Source organism: Chanodichthys erythropterus, chromosome 10 (assembly GCF_024489055.1).
Source record: "Chanodichthys erythropterus isolate Z2021 chromosome 10, ASM2448905v1, whole genome shotgun sequence".
NCBI classification, from domain to species: domain Eukaryota; kingdom Metazoa; phylum Chordata; class Actinopteri; order Cypriniformes; family Xenocyprididae; genus Chanodichthys; species Chanodichthys erythropterus.
The window spans coordinates 4,732,244-4,760,010 of record NC_090230.1 but is presented as its reverse complement, the minus strand read 5'-3'; the positions used below and the strand labels follow the sequence as shown (position 1 = coordinate 4,760,010).

At 37.6% G+C, this 27,767-nt stretch overlaps 1 protein-coding gene across 1 annotated transcript; it reads right to left on the bottom strand.

The window, feature by feature from the left end:
* Nucleotides 1–634: 634 nt before the first annotated feature.
* elavl2 (ELAV like neuron-specific RNA binding protein 2) lies at nt 635–27,767 on the bottom strand. The gene is made up of 9 exons (XM_067395751.1): nt 27,696–27,767; nt 21,499–21,742; nt 16,892–16,995; nt 16,638–16,791; nt 7,438–7,663; nt 7,306–7,344; nt 3,766–4,090; nt 1,001–1,084; nt 635–886 (listed from the first exon to the last, which is right to left on the bottom strand). Exons 1-9 carry the CDS (start codon nt 27,765–27,767, stop codon nt 635–637), a joined length of 1,500 nt encoding a protein of 499 aa, XP_067251852.1.

Sequence of the window (27,767 nt, the reverse complement as noted above, 5' to 3'; positions counted from 1 at the left end):
TAGATAATGCCATGTTAAATCTATTTTTGGACAGGAGCTAACTATTATGGCCCACTATATTTACCAGATATGTTAAATCTAACATGGAAAGAAGCCATTCTCCTTTGGTTGGAGTGTGCCTATTCATTGTTGATTTCCTCGCCCACAACCGCCACAGACAAAAACAACAACATTTATTTAAAAATAAATTTTTATAAAATATGAATTGATTCAATGTGCTGTTCAGTGTAAAAACAACACATGCACAGAACCAGAGCCCATTCAGCCCCTCCTCACGCCTGCCACAGACCCAGAGCCAGTGCCTATACCCACCAAGGACCAAGAGCCAGAACCAAAGCCAGCTGAGTCTGACCAGGTGTGTGAGCTGGCTCCAATGTCTGCCCAGGAGCTTGAGCCGGAGGCATTTTTTGTTCTAGAGCCCAAACCTGCACACTCTACGTGCTTGAAAAACGAACCAGAGCCCATTGCAGACCTAGAGCCCGAGCCTGCCAAGTCTGACCAGGTTTGTGAGCCGGTATCTATGTTCATCTCTGAGGGAGTACTGGTGGAGTTGGACATTGTGGAGCAGAGTTCATTTCATCCTCCTATTACTGAAATCTGTTCCTCCCAATGTGAAACTGATTGCCTCAAACTTTTAAGCCCTGTCTCTGCCCCTGGCTCCATCCAGCCACAAGACTCCTTCTTTGTTGCTGGTTCGTGTGTGTAAAAGCTGCTCCAGCTCAGCATCTATCCTTCTCAGATCATTGATCTCCTGCTTCAGTCGTCCTTCAGCTTGACTCACTGCAGCCTTTTCCTGATCTCTGATCCACTGTGTTGCCTCAGAGCGGCTTCTCTCAATGGAGCAGATGAGCTCTGTAAAGATTCTCTCACTGTCCTCCACTGCTGTCTGTGCAGAGCAATGTTAGGACACACATCACAATCACACAATGGGCTTCAGTGGGACTGAAAGAGGAGAGTCCTGACTGAGACTTCACAAACTTCTCTTCTTCTCCAGACTCACCTTATGAGACTCCACAGCCTCTCTCAGCTGCTGAAGATTTTTCTCTCTCTGCTGGATTCTCTGACGTAACTTTATCTGTGTCTCCTTAAACAATAATAGGAAATGTCACATAAAACTGTACTATCACAAAATCATCATTTAAAAGTTACACTAATCCAGAATTGTTGGAGTGGTTAAAGATCTAGCATGGTAAGGTTATATTGTAGCTTCAAACCACAGATTCATAGTATCCTGAAAAGAGATTATGAATGAATATGAGCCAAAGTGTCAGTATTATTTTATTAATTTTATAGAAATATGTCACCCTACAATTTTAAGTCAGTCATCATTTACTTACCCTCATGTCGTTCTAAACCTGTATGACAATCTGTCTATTGCAGAACACAAGAGAAGATACACTATATTGCCAAAAGTATTGGGACACCCCTCCAAATCATTCAATCCAGGTGTTCCAATCATGTTCATGGCCACAGGTGTATAAAATCAAGCGTCTAGGCATGCAGACTGCTTCTAAAAACATTTGTGAAAGAATGGGTCACTCTCGGGAGCTTAGTGAATTCAAGCGTCAAGTCCATTCATGAAATTTGTGCAGAAGTCGCCAACTTTCTTCAGAGTCAATAGCTACAGAACTTCAAACTTCATGTGGGCTGTCAAACGATTAATCACATACAAAATAAAAGTTTGAGTTTGCATAATATATGTGTGAGTACTGTGTGTAATTAATATGCATATTTAAATACACACAAATTAATGTATATATTTAAGAGAAATGTTATGTACAAAATATTTGTATTTATATATAATATAAATTATATAAAAATATAAATACATATACTTGTAAATATTTCTCAAATATATACATGAATGTGTTTGTATTTATATGTACATAATAATTACACACCCACATATATTAGACAAACTTAAAAAAAAGTTTGTATGCGATTAATCATTTGACAGCCCTACTTCAGATTACCTCAAGAACAGTGCGTAGAGAGCTTCATGGAATGGGTTTCCATGGCCTGCATCCAAGCCTTAAATCACCAAGTGCAATGCAAAGCATCGGATGTAGTGGTGTAAAGCACGTCGCTACTGGACTCTAGAGCAGTGGAGACGTGCTCTCTGGAGTGACGAATCACGCTTCTCTGTCTGGCAATCCAATGGATGAGTCTGGGATTGGCGGTTGCCAGAACGGTACTTGCCTGACTGCATTGTGCCAAGTGCAAAGTTTGGTGGAGGGGGGATTATGGTGTGGGGTTGTTTTTGAGGGGTTGGGCTTGGCCCCTTAGTTCCAGTGAAAGGAAATCTCAAATCTCAATTCAGCATACCAAGACATTTTGGACAATTTCATGCTCTCAACTTTGTGGGAAAGGTTTGGGGATGGCCCCTTCCTGTTCCAACATGACTGTTTACCAGTGCACAAAGCAAGGTCTATAAAGGCATGGATGAGCGAGTTTGGTGTGGAGGAACTTGACTGGCCTGCACAGAGTCCTGACTTCAACCCGATAGAACACCTTTGGGATGAATTAGAGAGGAGACAGCAAGCCAGGCCTTCTTGCCAACATCACTGCATACATAGTCTTGTGTATTCATTACAAATAAACTAATTGTTATTAAAACTGCAGAAGTTGTTCAATCAAGAGCAGTGAGTGATTCCCTATTTTCTTTTATTGTTTGATTAACATTAATGAGACAGATGGCTATTAAGACCTACTGTAATGCACAGATCTAATATAATGTTACACATCAGATGTTTTCCCTAACAGTTAACCAAATGTCACTTAAGACATAACAGAAATTGCAAAGTTAAGGCATGACCAATGGACAGCATAATCTAATATTGCATTAGCATTGCATCCTTCTCATTAGTATTTAATAATTGACTTTTCAGTCTGAATTAAATCTTTTTGGCTCATTTTGCCTGTAAAAGAAAACCTGCCTAATAATTATTTACACCTGAATGTAAAGCAGTTTTCATTCCCAGCCTTCATGAACAATTACATATTTATAAAATGATTAAATACAAAATTAATAGTAGTTAAGATTGATGTGGTTTGGAATTGGTAAAATGTGCTTGGAAAAAAAAAAAAAAAAAAAAAAAAGGATCAGAAAATCAACTTGCCTAACAAATCTGCACACAGTGTATTTTTTTATTTAGTAATAATATTGATATAAAATAAAATTCACAAAGCCTTAAAAAAAAAAAAATTGTAATCACAATATTTTAATTAAATATTTCCCCCCAAATTGTGCAACCCTAGCAGACACAAAAAGAACAAGTTGCATTAACCAAAATAAAGAATGTCTTCCCTTCAACACATTTATTGATGTACTGAACAATAAAAACAAAAATCACAAATTATTTTAAACAAAAAAACATGTACATCTTATCTTATACTTATTTAAATATTGAACATAAAGATGGTCATTAGAACAAAGAAAACTGAAATGGTCTAACTAAAGATTCACGCATTATGCAGTGGATTGCACCGCAGAAGCTCATGAGGAGAGATGGGAACACCAACATGGGAACGCTCTCCATCTCAGTATCATGGAGGTCACAATCAACATTATACATAAAAAAAAAAATAAATAAAAAAAACATATTTAAACAGTCAGCTGTTATTCTACTTAAATCTTTAAACGTATGTTTAAAAAAAATAAGAAAAGTAACCTATTTTAAGAAAAAAAAAAAATACACGAAATGTTTCCTGTCATTAATGTAGAGTCACGTTTGCATGATGTTGTACGTCATCACTAATTCAGACCTTGTGTGTTTTGGTCGTCTTGAACGAGACCTGTAGAACTCTGTCCCCGAGCCGGTACCCATTCAAACTGGCAATTGCTACGGCAGCCTCGTCGTAATTTGTCATGGTAACAAAGCCAAATCCTTTGCACTTGTTTGTGTTGAAGTCTCGTATGACCTTTACGTTAGTCACAGCGCCAAATGGGCCAAACATCTGCCAAAGGACATTTTCGTCAGCGTCTGGCGCCAGATTATACACAAAAATGCACCAGCCCGTACCAGCGTGACCAGGAAGATTGATGCCTGCCAGGCTGGAGACCCCATCAATGGACATAGGTGAGAATCTACTGCAGAAAACAAAACACAGTATTTCAGACAATCACAATGAATACCATTTTCTATGGTACAGTAGTTTGCTGCACCGTTCGATCAGTAATGTGCAACATGTACCCACCTATAAACATCTTTAAAAAAACAATTCCTATTTAAATGTATTAAGATGGAGACAATGTAAATATGAGTTTTAATGCATAGTGTAGACAGGACAATCTAGACCTTCATTAGCAAGCTCAGGCTGTTCTGCAGCGAGTGACAGATTCAGTGAAAATAAAAGGGGCATTAATGCATTTACTCTCTCCGTGCAGAATTTGTGTCAAACAGTTTAATAATTCTGTTAAAACCACAAATATCTCTGACCAAATTAGTTTAGCCAGATGAAACGCCACTGACATTCTCAACAGAAGTGATGTTGAAAACAAGCAAAGTCTGGTTTTTAGGGGTGGGAATCTCAAAATTCAATTCAAATTGATTCTTGAGGTCAAAAAGAATTTCCATTTTGATAAATGCAAATGTTTGATTTTAGATTTGATTTTAAACTTTGATTTTTATTATGAATTTTATTAACTCAAATTAAAATGAAACTGGAAAAAAAACAATACAACCCAAATTCTGAAAAAGTTGGGATGTTTTTTAAATTTGAAGAAAATTAAAACTAAAAGAGTTTCAAATCCCATGAGCCAATATTTTATTCACCATAGAACAAATTTTACACTTTTATTCACTAAATGGGCAATTTCAAATTTGATGCCTGCTACAGGTCTCAAAAAAGTTGGCACCGGCGCAACAAATGGCTGAAAAAGCAAGACATTTTGAAAAGATTCAGCTGGGAGAACATCTAGCAACTAATTAAGTCAATTAAAATCAGGTCTGTAACAATTAGCTATAAAAAGGGATGTCTTAGAGAAGCAGAGTCTCTCAGAAGTAAAGATGGGCAGAGCTGTGAAAGTGTAAAAAGATTGTGGAATATTTTAAAACAATTCCTCAACATGAAATTGCAAAGGCTTTGCAAATCTCATCATCTACAGTGTATAACATTATCAAAAGATTCAGAGAAACTGGAGAAATCTCTGTGCATAAGGGACAAGACCGAAGACCTTTATTGGAAGCCCGTGGTCTTCGGGCCCTCAGATGACACTAACACAATTATGCCAATGAGTGATGCAATGACATTACTAAATGGGCCCTGGACTACTTCCAGAAACCACTGACAGTAAACAATCCGCCGTGCCATCTGCAGATGCCAACTAAAGCTCTATCATGCAAAAAGGAAGCCGTATGTGAACATGGTGAAGAAGCGCCGTCATGTTCTGTGGGCCAAGGCTCATTTAAAATGGACTGTTTCAAAGTGGAAAAGTTTTCTATGGTCAGACGAATCCAAATTTGACATTCTTGTGGGAAATCACAGAAGCAGTGTCCTCAGGACTAAAGAGGAGAGAGACTTTCCAGCATGTCATCAGCGTTCAGTTTAAAATCCAGCATTTCTGAGGGTATGGGGGTGCATAAGTGCATACGGTTTGGGCAGCTTTCAAGTTTTGAAAGGCACTATGAATGCTGAAAGGTATATAAAACAGCAACATATACTCCCCTCCAGACAATATCCATTTCAGGGAAGGCCTTGTGTATTTCAGCAGAGCAAAGCAAAACCACATACTGCAGCTATTACAACAGTGAATTGGCCTGCCTGCAGTCCAGATTTTTCACTTATAGAGAACATTTGGTGCATTATTAAACAAGACAACCACAATCTCTTCAGCAGGTGGAAACCTATATCAGGCAAGAATGGGACCAAATTCCAACACCAAAACTCCAGAAACTCATAACGTTGATGCCCAGATGTCTTCAAACTGTTATGAAAAGAAGAGGAGATGCTACACCATGGTAAACATGCCCCCGTCCCAACTATTTTGAGACCTGTAGCAGGCATCAAATTTGAAATTCGCTCATTTTGTGCATAAAATTGTAAAATTTCTCAGTTTAAACATTTGTTTTGTTATCCATGTTCTATTGTGAATAACATATTGGCTCATTTGATTTTGAAAGTCTATTAGTTTTCATTTTATTCAAATTTAAAAAAAAAAAAGTTACAACTTTTCTGGAATTCAGGTTGTTTTATAAATTGATTTAATTCATAAATTCCCTGCCTTTTAAGATTATAGGATGTACTATAGGCAATATTAGTTATACTGTTTATATTTGTTCCCCAGTACACTTGATTATTATATTGAATGTCTTGCTTTTTTGTAATGTCTGGCAACACTTCACTGGAGTTTTAATAAAGAAAGTAGAAGGAGAGAAGCTACTGTTAATTAGTAATTTAAGTAAGAGTTATTTAATAGTTTAAATTATAAACACCTTGTAACCATGTTATTTAACTCTAGCCCGGTGGAGCCTGAGACTCTGCCGCTCAGCTGTTCATATTCTCCTCTAACGGCGTGAGCACACGCGTGTCTTTGTACCATTAAATTGTGATCGAATCATGAGCGTTGAGATGTACCAAATCAAAGCAAGTGATTATCAGCTGGTTATCAGTGGCCCATCGTTTGGAGTTAGAAAACAATAGGAGCTGTTGCATTCTCAATATTTAGTGATTTAGCCTCAGATACAGAATATTTCATTATTTCATTTGGTTTTACAAGCAGGTATTGTTCGTTACCACGGTAACCACTTACAAGTCCGTGAAATGTGGAATCGCAAGCTTGATGTGCTAGCAACTATACATTAAAGCCATTTTCTATTCCTTAAGATATTTAGGAACTGTTTTTGTTAAATAAGCTTCATTTGTAGTGCTCCCCCTGTTGCAAGCCTGTGCTGCTCTCTAAACTGTCTGGGTGCTGCACTCACTATAAGTTTTGCTTGTTTTATACTTATATTTTTCATTCCTGTTCTGGAAGGACTTGTGGAGTGGAAGGAACTAAAATAATTTTTTATAGAATTTTTGTTTATTAATGTTTTGTTTGTATTTTTCATTCAGAAAATACACCAATGCGATTTGTTTTTTTGTTTTTTTCTTTTAAAGCAATGGTGACCCTGTGTGACATTTTCTCAAAAAATAAATAAAATGATTAAAAAGCATTTTGTTGCTTTTTGCCATGGTATTCCTGTGGTTATGATCTATAAATATATCTGTGCTATAAAAGTAGACTTGGTCTGGAGCCCTGCCACAGTAAAATCACTAACACATTTCTTTAATAGATTGCCCACAGCAGCTCAAAGTACCTCGTACCTCTTGACTCCATATGCCATGTTGAGCAAATTATCCAGTCTGAAACACAGGCACACACACACAAACACACAAAATAAAGTTACGCTCATGTTAAAGTCAGCACCAGTGCAGTGAGCGTGTACCAGCAGGTACCTGAATCTCTGGGCCTGCTGTGCCAGCGGTCCTGGGTAGCGTCTGTTTGGTGACTGGTACAGGTGGGAGAGCAACGCCTGGCTGCTCTTCTGACTGGGGTTGTTGGCAAACTTAACTGTGATTGGCTCGGTAGCGCCTGGTGGTTTCTGACCATTCAGCCCTTTAATGGCCTCCTCAGCCTCAACGCGCCGGTCAAATCGGATGAAGCCAACACCTCTGGACACGCCTGAACAGCACAAAAAACGTACCGTAAATCTGATTAGACTAGGACATGTCCTGTGACAGACAAGTTTTGTAAATAGATATCAGATTATAATTACTGTGCCATAGGACTGAACAGAGAGAATTTGACTCATAGGGAATGAACGGACATTCTTTAAAGGGGTCATGAATTCAACTTTTCCTTGAGCTTTTTAACTTCCTTGTTAGTCCAATAAAAGCTTCATCGAACGACTGATCCTGGAATGTCCCCATCTATGACGTCATTGTTAGGTGAAACGCCGCCTCTGCCGAAGTCGTCAACGCCTACTTCATCATTACAATGTTAGCCCCGCCCACTGGCGTGTTAGTGAGATGAGGAGGAGAGAAGAGCGATACAACATGACAAAAATAACATTACCTTTCAAGGGATCTTGATGATAGGAATATGGTTATTTATTTTCAACAATGTGAACATCTCAGTTGAGCTTTATTTCTATTCAGTACATTTCACTGTGGATTCTTTGGTAAATCAATCGCATTTCGGCGCAGGCTACATGCAAGTAACGGAGTTACTCCTACTGTTCTAATGCCTGATCTGATATGTAATGATTCATGTACAGTCAAATGTTCTTTGTCTATGTGTCAGTAAATTAAACTAGTGACTAAACGGTAAACTTCACATTGATTCTCTTAGTAGGATGAAAATAATCTTATTTAAATAGTTATTAAATTATATAAAGAAAGCTATCAAAGAACGCCCTCTTTGCAATCGTTGGAGCTGTCAAACAGTGCTTGCTGGAGCTGTCAATCAAACAGCGCAAGTTTATCAGTGACTGAGTTCTGGACTTGCGCCAAAACTCTTGTTTTATTCAACAAATCTCTTAGTTATATTGAGTTTGCACTTTTAGTTATGACGAACGCATTTGTTAGTGTGCAGAAATGGAGTTGCAATGACGAGATCACTGCTTTCATGCGCTCAGCAACATGTCTGTGATCATATTCATCACTGCATTCTTTCATGCCACAATCTAAATATAATGCCATAGACTAAATGTAATGCAACACTTTTCATGATAAGTTAACCTTGAGAGCTGTAATAGTAAACACATGCTAAAAGTTTGAGAGAGTAATACTTGGCTATTTCAAATGAAAAGATGTCAGCCAATCACAGCATTGGGCGTTTGCACTGAAGTCTCACAGCAGACACACCCCTTAAAACAGAGCGTTCAAACCAGAGGGCTAAAATCAGGGTAGGAAAAATGCCTTTTATTTCTAAATTATGACAATTTTTGATGTAAAAAGCATACTAACATATAAGTGCACCCCAGGAAACAAAACCAAGCAGTTCATGACCCCTTTAACACCATAAAACACTCCAACTTAGTCAATCACTTAATATGACAACTGAAATCTGGACCAGGGCATTACTGAGCTCCTGGACAGTCTGAGGTGCAACCTGGCGTAGTCGGATGGAACAAAATTCATCCCGATACCTAATGGCAGTCAGGATGCCATTGTCTTGCCTGTCTGTGCGTCCCTCCATGGAAATGGCTCCCCAGACCATCAGTGACCCACCACCAAACCGGTCATGCTGAACAATGTTACAAGCAGCATAACGTTCTCCGCAGCTTCTCCAGACCCTTTTACATCTGTCACATGTGCTCAGGGAGAACATGCTCTCATCTGAAAAGCACAGGGCACCAGTGGCGGACCTACCAATTCTGGTGTTCAATGGCAAATGCCAATCAAGCTCCACAGTGCCAGGCAGTGAGCACAGGGCCCACTAGAGGACGTCTGGCCCTCAGGCCACCCTCATGAAGTCGGATTCTGATTTTTTGGTCAGAGACATTCACACCAGCAGCCTGCTGGAGGTGCTTTGTAGGGCTCTGGCAGTGCTCATCCTGTTCCTCCTTGCACATAGGAGCAGATACCGGTCCTGCTGATGGGTTAAGGACCTTCTAAGGCCCTGTCCAACTCTCCTAGAGTAACTGCCTGTCTGCTGGAATCTAGGGCTGGGAATCGATTCCAAAAAGAATTGATTCCGAGGCGTTGAGAATCAAGAGTCGATTCTAAAGGTTGGAATTGACTCCATTAAGGGGAATCGACTCCTCTTATTTAATATAACCCGTGGCCACGTAGCCGATTTCATTTGTCAACACAATCACGTCACCTGTAAAGAAATAAAGTTCAGACTAAATAAATGGATCCAGTCGTGACACAGAGTATGGTTTAGGGTAGGATGATTATTTCAGCATTGTGTAGGCAATCACGTGCAATGACTGACCCAATGAAATCTTTAGAATCGGTTGCTAGGCCGGGTTTGATCTTACTCGTTGTAGTTTAGGACAAGAATAAATCAATCGACAACAATCAATCACACCAACGCGAAGAATGTGTAAAGGCCCTAAAAAAGTTTATATGTGTAAAGGCCTAGGATTTTCCCCCTTCTGTTCTATGTATCCCTGCCTCTGCTGAATTATTTTTATCTCCTTTATCCCGGTGGGAATAAATAAAATATCTGGCTTCGCCTCAGCGCCAGGCGCAAGTCAAACGAGCGCGGAAAAGGTGACGACGAGGGAGCTTCAGTTGAACAACAGTGAACTGCGGTCAGATCAGAGCCCCTAAATATGATGAGATGTTGTCAGGCTATGTCGGTAACTCAGAAAAATTAACACGACTGTCCAATCAGCCGTTATACTGTGCTCGAGGATTTTCAGGGGAGCATGCCCCCGTACCCCCCTGACAAACTACATTTTCTGTCCTCTGTAATTATGAAACCCTGGCCAGCTTATATCTAATGAAATATGAGGTAAATGTGCATTTCTCCAAATGTGCGCACTTTTGGACTAAAAGTTTGTGTATGCAGTGTGATCAAAAATAAATGGGACCAAACGCGATTGAATGCAAAGGTTTGTGTATCGTTATTCTATTAATAATACCGAATGATATTGCATTTCTATCAGAAAGTCATTAAGAATTATATTAATTTATTAGATAGCTTAGATATTTGCAACACTACAATGACACTAGTGTTGCAAATATCAAATCCCCGAAGTAAATGCCTCGTTCTAATTATGACCAAGCAGCAGTCGCAATATGTCTAATAGGAAAGACAAATGGATTTGCAACGTTAGCTTTGCACGCCCGGTGTAGAGTTACTTGCTGTGTGGCACGGTAAGACGCAACAATGTTAGACACGGTGTTGGCATTTATAAAAATCGAAAATAACAGTGAGGAATCGATTCCAAAACAATCCGGAAACAAACAGCCCTACTGGAATCTCCTCCATGCTCTCGAGACTCTGCTGGGAGACATAGTAAACCGTCTGGCAATGGCACGTTTTGATGTGCCATCCAGGAGGAGTTGGACTGCTTGTGCAACCTCTCTAGGGACCAGGTATCGCTTCATGCTACCAGTAGTGACACTGATCCTAGCTCAAGTCCCTAGTCTCAAGTTTTTGACTTTTCTAAGGAGTAGGAGACCTTTATAAAGAAACTAAAAGCAATTTTTATAAAGTACAAGACTGATTCTTAAGCGCTGACTTAAGTGTTGTGAACTAAGGACTCCAATGATGTCAACTCAAAATAGCCACCCTCAAATCTCTGAATCAGCCAATATTTATTAATGACACTGAAACGTTTTAATATTTCAATTTATTTTTAAAAAATGGCTTTGCATTGTGCAAAATTATCACAAATTAGTATTGATGGTGTGGAATGTTTTTCTATTGATATATGTCTCATTTACAATTGGAGCGATGATGTGAACACAAGTTCCATCAATGGCTCCAACAACTCCAGGGAAGCCCACAGTGAACATAAAAGTTGCTTGCCTTTGCCACATGGTTTGATGGTCAGTTGGAAAGCAATGAACTGCCATAGAGTAGTAGCCAAATGTGATGTCCAGCCATATGAAAATTGACATCTTCAATATTTGACATAATTCAAATATTTTTAAAAATGTGTTAAGAGATGCAAGCATATCGTGTAGCTATGCTTGGAGTCAATTGTTTCATGTGATAATGAAATTAAATTTCAAATTATTTTTGGCCAGGCTGTCATGCAAAGAAATTAACATGCAAAAACCAATGAAAAATTAAAAACTGATTATGTTGTAGTCAATGTGTGCTTTTTTCTGAGTTTTTCTGTTTCTGAAACCTGTAGCTGTAGTTTTCCCTTTTTTGCCAAAATTATTTTGTCAGATAAATACCTTTGCGTAATTTAATGTTTTATTCTTCCCTTATATTTTAAAACAATAAATATAAACAAATATTTTCTCATATTTTGATGGTTTAAGCTAAATTGTAGGGTCAAAAAAAAAAAAAAAAAAAAAAAAAAAAACACCTTTGCACATCAATTTTGGCCACTATGTTTGGTGTGGTAAGTTTAGCAATAGTACCATTTAAGAGCCTGTTTACTATAGACTGATGGGTCCAAGTCATCACCGGTGCACTGCTGCATTTTTCCAGTTACCAAAAAAGGTAATTACTATTTCATTTCTACAGTCAGAGCATTGATTTGTAGAGTGGGAAAAGTTGTTACATTTAAAGTTATAAAAAGTGTATTCAAAGTCATTAAATGTAATAAAATGCATTAAACATTAATTATTGTTTAAGGAATGTTTATTAAACGTATCACATTTATTTAAAGTTATTGCATTTCTTATTAGGTCAGTTACAAAAAGAATTGACAATCAAGTTTATATCATTTTTATCAACTCCAGTACTCCATATCTTTATTGGAGAACGTGCGTCTCCTCTTTGCTGCCATCTTGTTATTCCTAACTAGGTTAGGAGACCTCTGCAGATCTCCTAAATAATTTAAGAGCTAAGACCTAGTCTTAACCCTTAGGAACCATTATTGAATCATACTTATTCTTAAGTCTAGGAATAAGAATAAAATGTCAATCTTAGAATTTTGACACAATTAAGACTAAAATTTTATTCTGAGCGGCTTTATACATATGGCCTAGGAGTTTAAATGACTTGTTGCTATTCTCTGAATAAAAAGTGTTCATTTAATTTTTTTGAGCAGTGTACAATCAATTGAGATATGCATAATCATGTATACAATTTTCCTATGTAATCATATTCTTTTATAGTGTTTTGCCTATGCATCAATTAAACTCTTTCTTCTTGACAGAGCGATTACACAAGATATTATACGTTTCAGTAAGTTGTATCTTTCAACATACCTTCAGATGTTCATTCTGTAACTAGTATTAAAGAGGAAGAAATGATCGCGTTCACTTGTGCTCTGCACTGCCGCTTGAAATGAGGTGCCTGTACAGTGATCAGTCACACCAGTGATCTGTCATGGCACATTAAAAAGCGCCAAAACGGCATTTTGTTTAAATTTCATGATAAAATTGACAGAACTTGAAAGATGACACTTTGTTTCTTATCTTATCTTTTTATTTTATTTATTTATTTAAGAAAAGGGGGAACAATGCATATTAATGAACATTAAGACGTGTGTAAATATGCCAGATTATAGCCTTAGGCTAATTTCCATCTGCAGACCCCCAAAAGTAACAAACCGCAAAGCTTATTGTGGTTAATGGTGTTTAGGCTACAGCGCTGTATTCATCACGTAGATCCAATGGTCTGGGTGGGGCAACAGGGGGCAGGGTGCCTTCGGTACACCATGAGAGTATGGCGGTACGTACCGTGGGTAGTGTATCATGGTTTGTTGGTTTGGTTTGAATATCATTACATCCCTAATACATACAGTATATACACCGCAAAATCCCCAGAGTTAAATCAACTCTGCTCAGAGAACATATGGTCCCTCTCTACATAGAGAGTTAAAATAACACTGAAGCAGAGTTAAAGTTAATGAAATAAGATGCTGTTTGTAGAGTTGTTTATTCAGATCTTGAGAGATTTAATGTCTTATCTCTTCAGTTGATTTCATCTTAGGCTGTGGCTGGAAGTCATTTGTAGTTACTGTGTTTCTCTTCAGTGATTCTGCTCGTTAACAGCAGGTGTTCATCACTAATGTTACATCATAACTTAATCACTTAATTATCTAATTAACTTTAACTCTGCTCAGATTACATATGGTCCCTCTCTATATAGTGTTAAAGTAAAACTGAAGCAGAGTTGATTTAACTCTGGGGATTTTGCCGTGTACATGCACACAAAATTCTGATACCAATATGAAACTTTAGCAATGGAGGTTATATTTTAAACAGGGTTCCCACTCTTTCATGAACACCAGATTCAAGGACTTTCAAGGACTTTTTCAAGCACCGTTTATTTTATATCAAGCACCTATCAAATTCCGTTACATATGGAGCGTCATGAAAGTCCTCTACAGTACTTAACATTTTAATCATCCTATTGCATTTGCATCCATTTTAACCCGGAAGAGGAACAGAATCATTTGTACATTAATTTTGGAAATATATATTAAAACTGTTTGCAGCTTTCTTATCCCTAATCTTAACAATTATTCCATACTAGTTTTGGTTTTAATTTTTTAATTATCATTACTTCAGTAAAAACATTATAATATAGAGAGAATATTATAAAAATACGTTTTGCAATTGAGTGAAAAAAAAAGGATTATATGGATCGTAATTGTGGCTTAAAGTCAGAATATATACAATATATTATAGTTCACATATCCATATAATTAAATACAGTAAAGTTACGCGTATTTGGCGTGCTGTCCAGGGAGAGGGCTCCAAGCTCGAAATTTTGGCCCAAACCCAGAGTACTCCCCCCGGTGTGGTAAAAGTAGATAGAACTATAAGTGAGGAGATGGAGTGGAGGAGGGATGCTGATAAACTCTCAGATGAACAGAGGTAAGTCTGCTGAATTTATACCTCTTGACAATGGTTGAGTTGATTAACTGAATGCTCTCCACCTGTGCTTATTTAATTATATGAACTTGCTCCTCCCGAACTTTGTTAATAAAACATCATATATAAGCTTGCAATTCTGAAAAAGAAAAAAGTCAGAATTGTAATTTATATATCACAATTCTTATGAGTTTCTTGTTAAACCTACTGTAATTGAGAAAAAAAAAAAAAAAAAAAAAGGAAATTCTGTCATTTACTCACCGTAAGAGTTGTTTAAAACCCAAATACATTTCTTCTGTTGAACATACAAGTTTTTTTTTTGGAGAAAGTGGGTAACCAAACCCCATTGAGTTCCATAGTAGGAAAGAAAATACTATGGATGTCAGTGGGTACTAGCAAATGTTTGGTTACCCATGTTCTTCAAAATATGCTCTTGTTTTCAGCACAAGACAAATTAATACAGGTTTGTATCAACTTTAGAGTGACAGAATTTCATTTTTGGTTGAACTATCCCTTTAAGGACAAGTCGCAGCATTTGTTGTCTGTCCCTTTAAGGCTTTTGCGCGCATTTAATATATTGACACAGATTCGATTTTCTCTCAACTGTTTAACTTTACACTTAACCGATGGTGTAAACCTTGTGTATATTCACAGTATTAGCAGAATAAGATGCGAATGATAACTTTGTCCAGCAAATGCAGTGTCTGACAAGGTTTTAGAGTGCACGCGCTTCGGCTCAGAAAAACCCGTGTTAGACGAGCACACAGATAAAGTGTTTAACCGGCAAGGCTTTAAAACGCATGAAAATAATAAACGTTTGTGATTGTGAATAACTGCAGTGTTCCGTGAGTATAACTCTACTGCTGTGTTAACATGTGATGTGAATGTATGTCGCTTTGTACTACACACAGGGCCGGCTCTAGCCCTTTGGTTGCCCTAGGCGAGATTGCCCCAATTTATTTATTTCATTTAACACACGTGTGTCCACCAGAGCGTTTTTTCCAGCTGCTAGCGTACTTTTTCAATTGTTTTCAATGGGAACGCCGCGTTTTTTAAACGCCGAGAGCGTAACGAGGCGCTGATAGCTTTTTACTGGTCGCCTCGAGTTGAAGAATATTCAACGTTAAGTAAAACGCTGCGCTCATCACTGTCACTCTTTAGCCAGCCGTCCAATCAGAGTGGAAGAGGGGCGGGACAAATACAACACCGACCAACTGTCACAACATTCTTGCTGTACAAAGACATTAACAAGGAGAGAGCTGAACAAAATGGATGAGAAATTAATATTGCTGCTCTCCGAAAATACATAGCAAAGAAATTTCACGTTGTGTCAACATTTTAAGTCTGAAACAAATTACCTGCAAAATCAGTTATAAGTAACAGTGCCACGGATATTCCGTATCATAGCAACAAAACGTCTCAACAGAAAAAGCGCTCTCAAGTGCTCACAGACGGGAGTTTTAAGCTGGCTAAAACGCTTTGGTGGACACACGGCCTAATGGCTGAGATGAGAAGATTTACCTCTATACTGGGTTTTCCTTTTATCTTCTTGCTTTCTCCGTTTTCGTCCCTGTGCACCGGAGGGTTTATTAGACCGCTTCATTTTCTTCATCAACTGCGCACCTAACGTAACGTAACGTAACGGCGACCCTAGAGGGCGCCCGCGCCCCCAACATATTTGTCGCCCTAGGCAAGCGCCTAGTTCGCCTATAGCAATCGCCGGCCCTGGCTACACAGTATGTTGAGACAGAGGCGCCAGGACTGCAACTGACAGAAAGTGATATAGCACGATACAACAATATTTCTTCAAAAGCAGATCGTGGAGACCTTTTAATCGTCCACAGCTCAAATGTCCAAACCCCGCCAAATAACAAGCAAGGGGAAATACCGCGATGGAAAACACTCGGAAACTGATTGTAAAATAATATTCCAAAACAAATATACTAGGACTAAGAGGGGCATCTTATAATACATTTTCACAAAATTTATTTCAAATTTAATTCAAGCACTTTCAAGGACCAATATTGTTTTCAAGTACTTTCCAGGCCTTGAATTCATGTGTCTGAAATCCAAGTACTTTCAAGTACTTTCAAGAAGCGTGGGAACCCTGTTTAAATGTGTTTTTTATTTGGCCAAACACTGCACACAGTCGAGTGCATGACCACAGCATGACGCAGGCAGTCTGATCTTACCTGTGACCTGGTCTACGAGGATCCTAGAGGTGATGATGCGGCCGTACTGTGAGAACAGCTGCTCCAGCTCTTTCTGGGTCATGGTTTTAGGAAGACCGCTCACATACAGGTTAGCATCACGGATAGAGGCTGAGCTCGGACGAGCATACGACACCTGGACACACACAAAACAATATATAGTCATGTCATGGGCACAGACCAATACACAAGAGCAGTATATCTATGACAGCAGCCTCATATCAGACAGACCTTACCTTGATGGTTTTGGTCTGCAGTCTGAGTCCATTTAAAGTGTTGATGGCTTTCTCTGCATCTTTGGGTTCCACATAGTTCACAAATCCGTATCCCAGACTCTGACCTACACACGCGCACACACAGACACACCAAGGTGAGGATTTATAAGAATTGCAGTGCATTATGGATCTGACTGTCACAGTACGTATGCTGTAATGTGCACACAGGTCTGTGAGGTGAGCTGCTGATGGTGACGTGTAAAGCCTCCATATGAAAAGCATCTGGGTTTCTGCAGCTTTCAAAATCAAACCAAAGAAGATGGTTTAACCAGGGACCAAGCCAATTTATCCCAGTGAATAAAATCTTTTGAATCCTTTCCTAGAAAAATAGTTCACTGATGTATTCATGTGTTCAGACTTTTTCTGCAGGTGAACAAATGAGTCTTAAAAAAATAAAATAAAATAAATAAAATAAAAGACAGGAATTTGAATTATTTACTCACAAAAGTGGAAACACAGATGATTAGTGGTTGGCTGATATTTGGCATTTTTTAGTTTGGCCAATAAGTGTTGGAACTGAGAATTTTTTTCTTTCATTAGTTCATTATTCTGTTTAACAATCTGAAAAATGTAAATGTTGAAGAAAGTCAATGCAAATTGTCATATGTCATCATTAGCATTCAATAAACACACATTTATCATTTTAAAAAAAAAGTCTCTGAATATCTAATAGATATTTAGTTCCATGAACCTCACTAACCATAGAGATTCCATTTGTTAGATCCTCTGAAGTTTTTGTTGTATTTGTATTTGTAGTATTTGTGCGAATGTCCTTTTTCTTTTTTAAACTACGCTGGGCTATATCCAGTCGGCCACTATTTTCATATTTACTGTTTACTGTATATAAAATTAACGTTACCTGGGGCTGGATTCAGGAAAACCTTAAAGAAATTAAGAAAGTTCTTTATTAAAAAAAAAAAAAAAAAATCTTTGAATTTCTTAGAATTTATCCAAATTACAGATCATTGTGTTATTTGATTGAAAGGTGGGTATTGCTGACGACTTGCTGAATAAAAGAAAACATCTCAAAGGCCATCTTTTTGCACTGCCTGCAGATTACCATAGTTATCATATACGTGCAGACTATTTTCGTCACAACTGGCTTGAGGGGAGTTAATCACTCAGTGTTGTTTTAAATTTGCCGTGTTTAAAATTTAAAGTTATTTTAAAATAACCTGTCTCAAGAAGATGTAGTGGTTATTACCATTAATTTGCGCCCTGTCTTTTTGCATTCTCTCTACAGTGAATGTCCTGTATCGGTCTGCACTGCCTTGCTAGTTCTAGCTAGAGTGAATGCATCATGTATTCGCGTTGCTCTAGTGATCACTGTTTTAATGATTGATCTGTGTTACTTCAAAGTACTTGTCTACATTCCTGGTACCAAAATCATATGTAGCTAATGTTATGTTGTAATGCTTAATATTTGAAACAACCCAATAAATTTATTAAACATCTTACCTTTGGGGATTGAAGGCAGGTTAGGGGTTTATCCAAAAGTTATTGATGACTGCAAGTCTTTAAAATGTTTAACTTTTTTAAAATGATTGATGTTTAAAATGAATAAATAGCGCTCGTAAACGGCCATCAATGGCATTCTCAAGTGAAAGGAGTCGAGGCTTGGACCCGGAAACGACGTTCCTTACGTCACGACTCAAGCGGATAGAGAAAGTCATACAGGTTTAAAATGACATGAGGGTGAGTAAATGTAAATAAAATTCATTTTTTGGGCAAACTATCCCCAAAATATGATTTTTTTTTTTTTTTAAATGAAGTGATACTCTAAATAAGAAACAGAAACTGCCAAAAGGTGGCGGTAAATGTCTAAATGAGTAAGTCATTGAGTCACTCAAATATTTGCTTCGTTCAAAAGGCTTATTCATACAGGAATGAAGGAAATTGGTAAAGTGCTGTCAAAATTAGCATGTTAACGCATGCGATTAATTTCAGTTTAACGCGTTAAAAATATTTAAAGGTCCCGTTTTTCGTGTTTTTTTGAAGCTTTGATTGTGTTTATAGTGTGCAATATAACATGTGTTCATGTTTTGCGTGTAAAAAAAAAAAACAGTATTTTTCACATCATTTACTTATCTGTATACCGCTGTTTCCACTGTCATAAAAACGGGCTGATGACTTCCTTGTTCTATGAAGTCCCTCCTTCAGAAATACGTAACGAGTTCTGATTATGCCAGCGGTTCCTGTGTTGTGATTCATAGAGAGCGCTCCTTGCCCGGAAAGGTCACACCTCTTACCATAACGTGTGCTGCACATAGTTTTACATGTGGATTATTGTGGTGTTGTGCCGAATGAACACAAAAGACAATAATTCCCGAGAGACTGAACTCTTTAATCTCCACAAGCAGCGACAGAAAATGTACAACGTTAGCACTCACTCAGAAGAGTACCTCATACGGAAAACAGACATAAACAGTCCCCTCTTGTGGCCATTATGTGCACTGCAGTCCAACATTAACTATTGCAGTAAGGATACCACAATTATAATTTTCGGGAACGAGTCAAACATAAATTGTAACCATTGATCTCCAAGTACAGCGTCCCTGGGAAGGCCAAACAAAGGTGATTGGACTGCGGGATGAAAATAACAGCGTTTCGACGACATGGCGACAAACACACTCTACAAACACAACTTGTGTATTCCTGTGGGCGGAGGTTAGTCAAAAAACTGTTTTAGTGACGTCATTAAAGGAGGAAGTAGAGGGATGTAGTCCAAACTGGCCGTTCAATGTAGGCGACTTCTGTTAATTAAAATATCTCGCTTGGCATTGAACTTTGAGCTTTAAAATTTTACAGATTTTATTTATACTCTAACAACAACATTACACACTAACTAAAGTTTGAAACATGGGATCACGAAGAACGGGACCTTTAACACAATTAACGCAGCATCCGTTTTTCCATCACAAGTTGGCTAGAATTACATTATATGATCACTCTCTTACTCACGCAAATGCTTTTAAACTATTCAAGCGAACGTCGTATCTGCGTGCCACACATGCGACTCGTGTGCACAGAAAGACGCGTGCCAATAGAGTTCTTTCACGCTTAACTTATAGAATTATGCCAAAATGCCCCTTTTGAGTAAGAGCAGTCTTAAACAGTGTCTGGGGTAACGCATTACAAATAACTTGAAAAAGTAATCTGATTACATAACTCAAGTAACTAGTAACACACAACAAAATATCTAAGTTACTTTTTCACATTTATTGACTGACAGCTCTCCTGTCCCCATGTTGAGTGAAATAACCTGCACAAGTGTTGTGAGCACTGTGTAAACATGGATATTTAGTTCTACACTAAATAGGAACATTCATTTACTCAACTCACTTGCACAAAAACATTCAGTATTCCTCAATGAATAAAAACCGTAAAACGTAATCTCAGAATTTTATGAAAAGCTGTAATTAACTATATTAAATTGAACAAAAAAAAAAACTATATATTTAATCTCACTTTATTAACCAATGTCTTTGCTGCTGACCTTCGATGATTTAATTCAACCATACTACTAAAGAAAAAATTGTGTACTAACATAATTAGTTACTTTTTAGGAAGTAACACAATATTGTAATGCATTACTTTTTTAAAAGTAACTTTCCCCAACACTGGTCTTAAATGACTTAAGTAACATCTTAAATGAACTTAAAGAGTTGTGAGAAAATGAGATGCACGTCATTCCGCATCATGTTTGGCAGCGGCAGGCCTTAAAGTGGCAGCAGCCTAATCACACCTGAGACCATTCATGTGTGGGGATGCTTCTTAGCCAAGGGAGTGGGCTCACTCACAATTTTGAACACAGCCATGCATAAAGAATGATACAAAAACATACTCTGAGAGCAACTTCTCCCAACCACCTAAGAACAGTTTGGTGATGAACAATGCCTTTTCCAGCATGACGGAGCACATAGCCATAATGCAAAACTAAGTGGCTCGGAGAGCAAAACATCAAAATTTTGGGTGCATGGCCAGGAAACTCCCACAGGATCTCAATGGGATTAAGGTCTGGGTCAATTCTCAAGAGGCGGTTGGGCAAACAAAACCCCACAAATTCTGACAAACTCCAAGCATTGATTATGCAAGAATGGGCTGCCATCAGTCAGGATGTGGCTTGAAAAAGAAGGGTCAACACTGCAAATATTGACTTTGCATAAATGTAATGTAATTGTCAACAAAGCCTTTGACGCTTATGAAATGCTTGGAATTATACTTCAGTATACCATAGTAACTTCTGACAAAAAGACCTAAAAACAATGAAGCAGCAGACTTTGTGAAAATTAATATGCATGTCATTCTCAAAACTTCTGGCCATGATTGTACTCAAAGAGAACAGCTTAATCGCAGCCAGTTCTTCAGGCATGCTGTGATTACCTACAGGCAAATCACAGCCGTGCTGATATACAGCCATAATCGCACATCCATCCATCCATCCATCCATCTGTTCTGTAAGATACTTACAGAGCATCAAAAAAAATTAAAAAAAAATAATTCCACATCGGTCAACCATAATAGATGATTCACAAATTAAAAATCATTACAGAGAAAGCCACGAATACCAGTGATTTTGTCTCGCACAAGTTTGCACGACTCGATCTCTCCGATGCTGCCGAACAGACTCTTGAGCTCTTCCTGTGTCATGTTCTGTGGGAGGTAGTTCACGATCAGATTGGTCTTACTGTCCTCAGTGCCGTTGGGCATCTCCACAGGTGACGTGCAGTTGTTAGAGACATTGTTGGGACAACTGCTGGTGGGACAGCTCGGCCCATTGGACAGCTGGGTCTCCATGGCTGCGATTACCTGCTATAATGCACAAAAACACATGGAGTGAGTACAGGACAGATGAGAGAGCTCAAACGGCGAAAACTGTGACAAAAACAACTGTGCTTTATCTGAGGAACAGAGACAAATGCCTAATTTGACTTCAGATTAGGGCTGGGCGGTATGACATGTATCATTATCACAATATAAAATGTCCATCGTTAGAGATTTTGCTATATATTGTATTAAGGCTGTCACTAACGATTATTTTCCTAATGGAGTAATCGATCGATTGTTTTGATGCTTAATCGGATTTTTTTGTAGTGATAAAAATAGAAAATGCATCATGTACATTATGTAATATAACAAATGCCTGCAGAGGGCACCAACGGCATAGTGATTATTGTTGTTACACAACAGATCAGATCCTTAAAGGTCCCGTTCTTCGTGATCCCATGTTTCAAACTTTAATTAGTGTGTAATGTTGTTGTTCGAGTATAAATAAAATCTGTAAAATTTTAAAGCTCAAAGTTCAATGCCAAGCGAGATATTTTATTTAACATAAGTCGCCTACATCGAACCGCCAGTTTGGACTACATCCCTCTACTTCCTCCTTTAATGACGTCACTAAAACAGTTTTTTGAATAACCTCCGCCCACAGGAATACACAAGTTGTGTTTGTAGAGTGTGTTTGTCGCCATGTCGTCGAAACGCTGTTATTTTCATCCCGCAGTCCAATCACTGGGTCTGATTCCGGCTCAAATTGATAGGGTAAAATTAAAGACATGTTTACAATAACACTGAGCGTGTGCATCTCCACGTTATCGTAAGAGGCGTGACCTTTCCAGGCACGGTGTGCTCAGAGCTGTCGAATCACAACACAGGAACCGCTGGCACAATCAGAACTTGTTACGTATTTCTGAAGGAGGGACTTCATAGAACAAGGAAGTCATCAGCCGTTTTTATGACAGTGGAAACAGCGGTATACAGATAAGTAAATTATGTGAAAAATACTGTGTTTTTTTACACGCTATAAAACACAATCAAAGCTTCAAAAAAACAAGAAAAACGGGACCTTTAAGCAAAGCTTCTGTGAATGGAGCTGCTCTGAGACAGAAGAAACTTTTAAGCTGTACATATGTAAATAATTAAATTGTGAGTACTCGAATTGAATCTAGAAATCGTGACAGCCCTGGTATTGTGGTGTAAATATACAGCACTATTGACACTTCAGTCATGAAATGCATGAATGCGTACATAAAGATCCGGACATGCTTGATGTTAAAAAGAGTTATAAGCGCATTATATATCCTGAAAGAGAACATGGTGCCCGTGTTGAATGGCACACTGCCAAAGTGCACGCACAGAAAGCTGCCTCTCTCAGAAGGCAATCATCAATTTGGGACGTGCTAGATATTTAAAAGTGTTATTGAGCACAATAAGCAGTGAAAAAGAACTCAATGCAGTGGACATGCTGACTGACACACAGCGTCAATGTGTGCACAGAAAGCTGCGTCTCTCAGCATGCTATCACATGTGCAGTTCTCTTTCACATCTCATTGCGTTCTTCACATCGCATTGTCAAAATGCCCATTGTGTGGAGTATTCATGTAAAAACAACCAGTTATGTCTCAAGTGAAAGTAAACAGTTGGTTGTTAGTCTCTGCCTCATACGTCACGCACATGGACAGTTGGCTGAACGTCTGATGCGTATGGCACACAATTTGGAACACTTCAGGATTTTCAAAGTCGTCATCCAATTGGTTGAATTCTACAGTATGTCTGGGAGATGTACATGTCGCGTTGTTTAACGGTCTGCCCGGAAACAAAGATGCCGCGCTGCCAAACCCCCTCATTGAAGAAAACCGTCGTGTTTACAACTCTGACAATGAGCGTTTATCAGGATCAACTAAACGCTGGATTTTTAAATGTATGGAAAGTTTACGGCATAGACTCTTTAAAATACGTCCAAGAGTTCTACACACCGGACTGTTATTGTAGGGACATCAACGTTACATTTCCACGCCCCCTAAACATGATGCAACTGTGATTGGTTGCTTTACATGTCAGTCAGACAGCCTCTGGGAGGTCCTTAGTCAATGAAAGCTGCTATGGAGTCCAGACCTTCTGCCCTAAGTCTGAAGTCTAAGCGAGACTAGTTGGGTGTAAACCGGATATGTATCAGTATAGTGGATCCATGCTTTTGGTCTTAAAGTGACAGCAGCCTAATATACCTCTCTGCTGTTCTGTCATTAATGTGAATCAATCAAAATAGAAAATAACTTACTGCTCTTGACTGAGTAATTTTTATTTTTAGCTTTAGTATTTTATATTTAAACCAGTGAAGACTATGCAAATTTTTTTTTTTTTTTTTTTTATACATTTGATTATTTAATTTCTGTGCTAATTCTAATTACGTTAAACCTATTGTACCTGATTTTTTTTTTTAAATTTGTATTTTTGTTAATTTGTATTTGTCCTATTGTTAGTAATTTGCTATTTTATTTTTAAGAACAGAAATTCGATAAAATAAAACTATATTGTGAAATTTCTCAGTATGAGAAATTTTATTCTGTCATATCGCCCACCCCTACTTCAGATCATTTGAAATATAGTTTACAAATCATACTATGCTTCTCTGTTCACATCTGCGGTCGATTTGATTCCAATTTTGATTAGATTTATTTTTCGTATGTATCAGTTATAAGCCATTTTGCTTACCTAGAAATAGACAATTCAAATTATACCAAGAGCATTATGATGTGGTTCATTAGTGAAGTTTAAAAATTAACAGGGGAGTTTGTGAGTCTGTTGAGAAAAAAAAAACAAAAAACACCCACAACAGCACCAGAACCAGTGTCATTCCCAGAAGGCACTTCCACAAACAGGGTAGAAATTTGTCATTTATCATTTGTTTTAAAGCATTGATTAAAGCCCACATTTTTTTTTTTTTTTTTTTTTTTTAAACAGAGCTATTTGAACTGGTTATTTTTTCATATAAAATTAAACGTCTTAAACATAATTGTTACTTAAATTATGTTACTTTTTATGGAAAGTAATGCCTTGTGTACTTTTGCATTACTTTTCCCTCACCTGGGCTTGGCTTGCTTGTTCTTTAATAACAACAAAAAAGTCCTATTTTTGCTAAAAGTAAAGGCCCTTTTACACCATTAGTGAAATGAGTAAGCCTGTATTCTGTATTTTCAGGTACAGAATCATGAATATTTATTCTGGTTCCAACATTGTTTTAATGTTTTAAGAAGTTCTCTCTTAGATTTCAGCTATCCTAATTGTAATTTCATATTAAAATTCAGCTTTATTGTTCAGTAACATCTAGTCAAATCTTGAAACATTCTAAATTCTTTAAGTTTTACAACAAAGTTATTGGAAATTGTTTAATATTTTGGAAATAAATCTAATTTTTTTTAATTGTTCAAAATATCGTGTTGCATATCATATCGTGAACCCAGTATCGTGACACGTATCGAACCGTGAGCTGAGTGTATTGTTACACCCCTATTCCACACTGATTCTTTCCCAATTCTTAAAAATTCCTCTCTATGAATGTTGTTGGCTAGTTATTTTCCCCACTCTAGTTCGAAAATGATGGCTGCGCAAATGGATTTTTAAATGCCGGTGGCATTGTGATAGTACTTATTGTGGTATTGTAATTTCAGGGAAGAAAAATATTCTACAGACATAATCGAAATGCAGGACACTGCTTACCTCTTACAGGATTGCGGGACAAAACTCCCAATTTCAGGACTGTCCCGCATGGTCACCCTACCCATGACCCCTTTAAAATTGTGACACAGGAAGTGATATTTGGACCCATTCTACAGCATAACGCAAAGACAGGTAAATATGAGTGTGATGAATACATTGTTATCGAAAGGGGAAAAAAACTGCATTTCTTTTGTTTATGGAAAATAAGTTGATAAATAAACACAAACCATCATCTGATCCCTAATACCAGCCCCTACTGGATGATGGCAAGTTGGCTTTTTTTTTTTTATTTTAGCAGCTGCCAATAAGTTTTTCAGTTTGACCTCATGAGTCATGCACAGAAGTGCCCTTTCTACATCTTCATTAGTTTCTGGTCTTTGTCAGAGACAAAGTCTGCATGAACAATAGTCCGGACAAGTTAATTGACAGACAATTTTGACTTTGTAATCTTTAGTCAAAAACTGAAAATTTGCTTCGCCTATGGAATAGTGTTCCATTTTGATGACTCAATTTGACAGCTGGGGCAAACATTCTTACTCACTCCCCTCCATATGCTGCAAAATTAACTAAAAGTTTCCTGTCATATTCACCGTTAACTGCATGTAAAACTAACATTGCCTGGTCTTTATATATTATATTATTCCCAGTGCACACTGACTTACTGTAACCAACAGTGCACTGGTGTTTTTTTTAATTCATTTTTTTATTTATATTTTCAATTTGTTTGTTTTTGGAGGCACATTAACTTTCTCTCAAAAGTGTTTATAAGAATCTATATTTGAATTGGTATATCTGGAAGAAGAGATTTTCATTTTAACAGCTTCTGAAACTATCAGTAGTTCAAATAAGCAGTATCGTAAAGTTACCACATTGACATCCCAATATCTCCAGGATTGAACCATATAGGGCCTTAAAAATAAAAAAAATTTAAAAAAATAAAAAGTTTCAAAAGGAACAAGAATCTTAAATTATATTAAGATATATTTAACACTTCCTGAGTTAGACATGTAAACTTCAGAATTTTTTGGCACTGAGAGAGGTGTTGTATGCAATTAGTTTTGATAGCGGGAAACAAGAATCATTTCTAATTTCAACAATTTGAACATTGAGCCACACTGGGATCCCCATAAAAAAAAAAAAAATCCCGCCTTAAAAAAAAAACAAACAAAAAAATTCTAGAGACATTTCTCGTTTCAACATTATTTGTTGTTCAGATATGTTCAGATATTTCAAAATAAAAGTTTAAGACCAGAATCTAAAAGGACACAAGGAGTGCTTTTCCCATTTTTGAACTGTCACCGTTGCAACAAAGATTGCTAAAGTAAACAGATTTAACTATTAGATGTTTGGTTGACACTTTTATTTTGATAATGAACAGGCTTGCGCAGTCAAGTTAGCAATGCTAGAACTGATGTGTGTGTGCACAAGGCATCTGCACATTCACTTAAATTGTTTCCTTACAAATGCGGAGACTACTTAAAATACTCCATTTAAGGTCATATAGACAAGAGTAAAGCATTATAAAAAGTAACATTTACAGTATTTGTGTATACAATAAAAACAAAACACTGTGCTTTTGTAAAATAATGAAAAAACAGGATGCCGCTTTCTGCAGTCTCCGTTTCCCTTCCATGTACTTGCTTTTTGGAGCGAGTCAAAAAAATGAACCAAAAATCAGCATATAGCCTACTAGTCACACGGTTTATTTCATTTCGTTTATCTGTTATTTTAGTCCGTTATTATACTTTATATAAAATTTTATTCCGTTTTTCTCTGTTCACAGAAGCGCTGCAGGTGTTTGATGTGTGAATCCTCATGTTCTGTTGTTTATGCTGCTATTTGCTACTTCTAATTTAATTTAATTCCAGTCTTGTCGGTTAATAATTATTGATGGGTTAATGATCTTCGGTTTTCAGTTAGGGAAAAAACATTCCCATTTAGTGCCTTTTTTTGTAGAAAGTGCCAGAAACGCAAAACAAATGAAAGAATGGAAGAATTTGTGCTACTGTCAGATCAACATTATGGTCTACAGCCTAAAACAAATCAAACACTACACCCTGCAAACACAAATGACTCATTTGAACACTTATTCTGATGGATGCTTTTGTTGTGATGGCACTCATGGCCTGATATTCACTCAGCTGATAGTTTAAAGTTGATAAAATTATTTTATATGCAGTTGTCCAAAGATAAACAACCAACATCAGCACAGCTCACTGTAACACTAGACTGACAATGATGAAAGAAGAAATTAAAAAGTCCCACGAACCCCAGTCCATGGCTCGGCTGCCCACGAGCCACTTCTCAGAAGAGAAGCCACATCACACAGCCTGACTGCCAT